The sequence below is a fragment of the Dendrobium catenatum genome, unplaced genomic scaffold (assembly GCF_001605985.2).
Source record: "Dendrobium catenatum unplaced genomic scaffold, ASM160598v2 fragScaff_scaffold_151, whole genome shotgun sequence".
Taxonomy (NCBI): domain Eukaryota; kingdom Viridiplantae; phylum Streptophyta; class Magnoliopsida; order Asparagales; family Orchidaceae; genus Dendrobium; species Dendrobium catenatum.
Window position 1 is genome coordinate 333,566 of NW_021318613.1, and position 7,086 is coordinate 340,651.

Genomic DNA, 7,086 nt, shown 5'->3' on the forward strand with positions numbered 1-7,086 from the left:
GATTATGGAAGCCATACATTTATTAAGAGGTTTGATGGAGAAATATAGAGAAAATAAGGATGATCTACATATGATATTTATTGATTTAGAAAAAGCATATGATAAAGTTCCAAGAGAAGTGCTATGGAGAGTTCTTGATAAGAAAGGAGTCAATAATGCTTATATTCAAATCATTAAAGATATGTATGCAGGAGCTATTACTTGTGTTCAAACACAAGGTGGATTGACCAAGTATTTTCCTATTTCGGTTGGGTTACATCAAGGATCAGCCTTAAGCCCATATCTTTTTGCTTTAGTCTTGGATGTTCTCACTAGACATTTGCAAGAGGATGTACCTTGGTGTATGCTTTTTGCTGATGATATTCTTCTTGTTGATAAGACTAGAGAGGGAGTTGAAGGTAAACTTGAATTATGGAGGTCAACCTTAGAGTCTAAAGGTTTTCGCTTGAGTAGATCTAAAACGGAATATATGGAGTGTAATTTTAGTAGTAATAGACCTAGTGAGGGGTTTGTGACTTTGGGCGATCAAGTCATTAATAAGAGTACATGTTTTAGATATCTTGGATTTATTGTTCAGAGTGATGGTGAAATAGATGGGGATATTATCAGCCGAATTCAAGTTGGATGGTTGAAGTGGCGGAATGCATCGGGCTTGTTATGTGATAGAAATGTACCCCTCAAACTTAAGGGAAAATTTTATAAGATGGTAGTGAGGCCTGCAATGCTTTATGGTGCCGAATGTTGGCCATTAAAAGAGAAGCATAATACTAAGTTAAGTGTGGTAGAGATGAGGATGCTCAGGTGGATGAGTGGCTTTACCCTTAGAGATAGGATACGAAATGAGCATATACGTGAAAAGGTTGGAGTAGCTTCAGTAGAAGATAAGATTAGAGAGAGAGTCGCCTTAGATGGTTTGGTCACATAAAACGATGGCTTTCCGATGACCCGGTTAGGAGAGTAGAGGTATTAGATTTGACTTATGTTAAGAAAGGTAGGGGTAGACCTAAAAAGAATTAGTTAGAAAATATTAGGAATGACCTTTCTTTATTAGATTTAAACGAGAATTTGACTTTTAATAAAACACAATGGAGAAAAAGGATTCATGTAGCCAACCCCACGTAGTGGGATAAAGGCTTGATGTTGTTGTTGTTGTTGTTGTTGTTGTTGTTTCTTATGCTTCAGAGGTCAACACTTCTTAAGAGTCTAGATAGTGGAGGACTCAATCGAGCTCCAAAACAGCTACACTGAACCGCTTGGTTTATTTAAGCTCATGATGAGCCTATTCAAGATCAAGACCAGAGTTTTTCAGAAATAAGCTCGATTCACACAGGAGTAAGTGTAGTGTGAGGCTTTAATTCATCCCACTGACCTCAAGATGTGTGCCACCCGGACTTAGATTTAGAAAGCCTGCATGGATCAAATCTAATCGTTCCTAACCTCTAGAACAGAGCAATCTTTCTCTATATTGCATTCTCTACTCCATTTTCTCTCATTCCCTACAAATTCAGTTTTTCATTAATTTATGCTTTTGAGATAGCTCTTCATACAGATACCTCCCAATAAACTTAGAAGAGTGTATTTCAACATTGAGTGATTTATTGGGGCAAGTACGATGAAGGAAGTCTTTTCTTTTCTGGATTACTTTCATGCAAGAAGTAGATCAAGCAACCAAATGATATACTTCAATAACTCAAAATGGCAAAAAAACAACTTCTAGCACCCAAAGAGAAACAAGTGGTATCCTTGCCTATGTATCATATTTGCCGACCCCATGTAGTGGTATAAAGGCTTGATGTTATTGTTATTGTTGTTGTAAAGTCAGTTTAAGTGCTTTAAAGTGCTCTACCAACTTACACTATAGATACCAAAACCATTTTTCAATCAAGCATGTATTGGGAGGAAGCATTTAGTTTAACTATATGCTAATTGACTCTACAGGGAAGGAACATAAATAAAGAAATAACTTTTGTAGTAATATTAGAAAAACTGGCAGCATATGGACATCAAAGCTCTTACCTCAATCTGATAGTAGAGCTTCCCATCATCAGCAACCCTTGAGGATGTAGACAAAATACTTGATTCACGACGAACGCCTAATCTGGTAGACATGAATTCCGTCAAATATTGCTTCATGACTTTCTCTGCCGCTGATTCTGGAGGTCCTAAATCTTCAACACTCATATATCTAGATGATGAAGGCGAAGACAATTCTATTGATAAGTTCTCATCAAGAACAAAAGGGTCCCTGAAGAATATATCAGCACCAGCACCTCGAACTTGGATCCAATTTTTGGGATAGAATAGCGAGTAACCATCAAATATATCTATGTATTCTTTAAATTCATTTGCCGGTTCAGCTATGCTGACCCCGCTCAAACCAAGTTGTGGGAAGATTGTAGCTGTGAAGAGAGAAGACAGCACATTCCTCCTAAGAACTGAAAAAGATTAGTCAGAGCAGAACAAAAGCGATAACTGATACGACAAAGAAAGGAAACTATATCTGTAGGGATTCAAATAAAAAATTTCTCAAAGATTTATATTATTAATCAAGTTTATGATGTTTTTTATTTTTATTTTTATTTTTTATTATTATTTTTTTAAGTTTCTGATGTTTATGTTGAGAATAAGGGAGTGCAAGAACATCCAAAAAAAAAAAAAGAAAAACTGAATAACCGAATGAAATGCGTCTGAAACCTACATCAAAATATTGAACATGGATTGGGAACAGAACATGCATAGCAATTGAAAAAAATGTAATCACCAAACAGAACCAAACGGATCAATTTGTTTTGGTTCAAGTACAGAGAGTTCAATTTTCGTTATTAAAATGCTAAAAAAAGCTAATGGGTTGGCTCTTGGTTCTAATTGTCCGGTAATAGGGAACTGAATCAAATCTGATTTATAAGCTTAAGTTTTTGAAAGGTGAAATGGGCAAATGACAATGAAATGAACAATAGTTGTAGATTATTATGAATAATTTTGTGTTAATGCAGAAGATGAGCAAATGAAGCTGAAATTTTTTGCAAAATATTATTATTTTTATTGATGTAGATGGTTGCTATAACTTAATTCTATTTAATTTGAAATGGATGCCAAATCAACTATGTTCGGTTCCACCATCTTTGGAATTGTGCCCAACCTGAGTTATATTAGAACCTTTGTTTAAAATTATCCAATATGAGGCTCTCCTTAGTGCGATTCCGATGAAAAATACCTTGAGACTTTGCCTCAAAATTTTTTTATGAGAATTGCACCTCAGTTTTATTGAGGAGCGCCTCACCTTGCTACTATGAGGCGTATGACTAACCCTACACACACACACACATAAATTAATTTAAGAAAACCTAAATCACAAAAGCCTCAAACAAATCAAGCATTCAGGCACCCTGAGCAACAACAACTTCCTCTCAACTGTCTCAACTGCCTGTGGCCTTCGGCGTAGCCGCTACTGTCGTAGCCTCCACCGAGGATCACTTGTAAGGCACACACCATCACCACCTCCTCTTCTAAAAATTTTAGAATTTTACTCTCATCTTTATCTTGATAACAAACATTAATGAAATTGGAAGATGATTGAAATAAATAAAAAAAGAAGCAGATTGTGAGACAGTAAACTCCACAAGATGAGGGAGGGGAGAGATCAATTTATTATGTGGCGACTCAAATAAAGACCCCCTTAGTGATGACAGTGCATAAGATTTTTGAGTTGTTGTCAACTATTTCAAATTTTTAAAGAATTAATGTGTATGAGTAGGGAACGAGGAAAAAAAGAATTTTGAGTTAAAGTTGATGCTATGTGATATTTTCATGCAATTCTAATATTTTATGTTGTTTTGCTCTTGTAATATTTAAATTTTAATTCTATTTCATACAATTTACCACTTACCACTTTACACAATGTGCAATTTTTTGTTTCATATATATGCCAATTTATTAGTTCATAGTTTACTAGAAAGTTAATATGTCATTTTTTAACATATTATTGTGTATTATATAAACAATCTCTTTTAACATTTATATTCACTTTATACAAATTTTTGATTTTGAGGCTATTGCATCAAAATGCCTTGAAACTTACACCTCACCTCACGAACAAAAAACACCTTAATACCGAATTCCACAATTTTAAACCTTGATTAGAATCAAACTATATGCGCATAATTTAATTCAGTTCAGTTCTCAGGGTCCAAATTTAACAACCAACCATTCATTACAACAATAACAACATCATCAAATATTTATCCTACATGAATCCTACTTATTTTGATCATTGTTTAAAATTGCACAATATCTCCTTGAGGCTTGCCTCAGCATAATTCTAGTGAAAAACGTCTTGAGGCTTACGCCTCTAGCTTTTTTATGATGCTTGCAGCTTAGCTGAGGGCCCCCTTGAGGCACGCTTCGCCTTGCTAGCGTGAGGCTTACGTCTCACCCTATTTGTATTTATTTTTTATTAAAACTAATATAAATCATGCCTTTATGCACATTCAAGCGCAACAACTTTATCTCGATTGCCTCTACCTTCAGCCCACGGTCTTCGCCTCAACCATCACCGTAGTAGCACTGATAATCACTTGAAAGCTGCACATCATGACCCTAAAAATTTTGGATCATTACTCTCATATTTAAGTTCATGAAAATATTTCTAAAAGATGAACATGATTGGAATGAATTAAAAAGAAGCATATTTAGAGGCATTCGACTCTACCAAATGAGGTATGAGATAGACTAATTTGTTATAACGATAACTCAAATACTGACCACCTCAGTGATGACAATGCAGATGATTCCTAAATTGTTGTCAACTATTTCAACTTTCATTAGGAATTAAATGTAAATGAGTAAAGAATTGAGAAAGATGAAATTTGGAGTTGAACTTGATATTATATGATACTTTTACGCAATTTTTATATTTAGTGTTGTTTTCTCTTATAATATTTGAATTCTAATTTTATTTCACACAATTTATCACTTATCACTTTATATCTTGTGCAATTTTTTGTTTCATATGTATGCAAATTTGTTAATTTATAATTCAATAAGAAGTTAATATGTCATCATTTAACATATTATTTAAGTATTATATAAAAAATCACTTTTGACATTTATTATCACTTTACGCAATTTTTTATTTTGAGGCTTACGACTCAAAAAGCCTTGAGGCTTACGCCTCGCCTCATGAACAAAAAACGCCTCAATACCCAATTGTGCAATTTTAAACATTGATTTTGATTACAAAATCAACTAAGGGAAGCGGCCATGTCAGGTGTGTTAGTTTGGGCACAAAGATAGAAAAGTTTCGCTGACTGGTGATATTAGCATCCAGAGAAAGAACAACAAATATAAGAGAACACAAGTCAAAAAAACAAAATCTCAACATTTAACCAATTCCTCATTGCAGACAGTATAGATCAATGTGATAGTGAACGACATTAGAGCTTAGTTTTATTTGTGTTCAACAGAGCTCAATTCCACCATTTATACTGCAAAATTCATCAAAATTAAAGAATAATTTCATGTATTGTACCATTGCCAAAAAAGTGTATAAACCAAGCACTTGTAAATGAAAACCAGCAGTTCCGTAAGAACAAAAAATATATCGATCAGGAGTTAAAAAGAGACCTTGAGAACGGAGTGCGCCGACTTGAGAAGACGGGCCGACGCAGCAAAGAAGCGGACTGGATAGTCTTCTATGTGGAGAGGGAAAATTTAGAAGTGGCCGTCGCAGCGGAGGAAAAGAAGCGCCCATGGCACCGATGTTGGAGGCAGTGGCGGCCATGAGAGCTCCAGCCACGGCACGCAGTTAGGTTGGGAGAGAGATGAGGAGGAAGAGAGAGCCAACGGTATGGAAGGAACCGGCAAACTTTTGGGATAGAGTTACACTGAGTCACAATTGTTCTTGATTACAAATTAAAAATGGAAAGGAATTGTGAATTATATAATTTAATATCTTTAGTTTTAAAATTAATTTTAATTTATTTCTTAGAAATAACTTATTTTGAAAATTTAAATTTATTGGATCATAAAAATCTCTATTTGATTCAGCACATAAAAATCTCTATTTGATCAAGCACAAATTATTTATAAGATATGAATTTCAATATACTCAATGTATATTGAACTAACAATCAATTATACACTTAAAAAAATAATATAGAATTCAAACTACTTCAAGTTTATGCAAGTACATTGCCTAAAGTTCCATCACTATGAGATAAATCTAATGGCATTAGCAAATGTGTGAAAATGTGACATATTGGCCCCAAAATTGAGTTCTACATGTGCTTCAAACCCCAAAAATGGAAGCCATCAAAGTTCCACTAGGCTTCATAATCAATCCCCAAAGTAAATGCAGCTATACATTTGGGGATTAAATTTGGACAATCTATTCAATGAATTGGGTTGCAATCACTAACATTCTAACCCTTATAAAAAACATAAATAATCCATCAAATCACAAGTCCTAACTCCTCCTGGACTCACATGTAGACCAATTCTATGTTCTAGGTCATTTTTTGACCTATGAACTTAAGGTAACTAATTGAAGCCCTTAGAGGCTTCAAAATACCTTGAATCCCTTAGAACCATCCATGAAAGTTTGAAGGCATGGTGAATTTTAATTTATGAATAATTTCAAAAATACTCTAGAGGGTATTTCTAAAATTACTTTAATCCATTTAAAATTAGGGATTACAATCATAGAGCTTTTGTAGTGCTCCTCAGTCTAAATCCATAAAGTTTAAGAACTCCCAATTGGCCAAGTGATTGAGGAGTTATGAATTTTCTAAGTTAAAAAGAATTTTCTCTAATTTATTTAAAGGATTTACACAATTAGCACCACCTTTACTTGCGACGAGGTTCGATTGTCAAGCCAATCATTAGTGTGATAATGGGAAAACATGCTATTTCTTTTGGCAATCCAATAAGGATTGAACAATCATGATTTAATCCCAATCAAACTACGAGATTATAAGGGATCTAATCCAAATCAAGGGCTAGGATTTCATCTTTAACCTCCTGCTTTGTGAAAGTTCGTTAGGGATGTTAAGCTCTTATGAACAAGTCCCAAGGCTAACAAAGAGAGGG

The 7,086-nt window shown here is 34.3% G+C and overlaps 1 protein-coding gene across 2 annotated transcripts in view; it reads right to left on the reverse strand.

Moving 5' to 3' along the window:
* LOC110113117 (psbP domain-containing protein 1, chloroplastic) overlaps nt 1-5,853 on the reverse strand; it is a 9,952-nt gene extending 4,099 nt beyond the window's left edge. The window contains exons 1-2 of one of the 2 annotated variants that reach the window (XM_020845548.2): nt 5,623-5,851; nt 2,017-2,435 (exon numbers count right to left, since the gene is read on the reverse strand). In XM_020845548.2, coding sequence (XP_020701207.1) covers nt 2,017-2,435; nt 5,623-5,779 — 576 coding nt within the window. In that variant the 5' untranslated portion in view covers nt 5,780-5,851. Of the gene's footprint in view, nt 1-2,016; nt 2,436-5,622 lie in introns of both variants that reach the window. The other variant, XM_020845549.2, reaches the window with a different exon arrangement.
* Between the last annotated feature and the right edge of the window lie 1,233 nt (nt 5,854-7,086).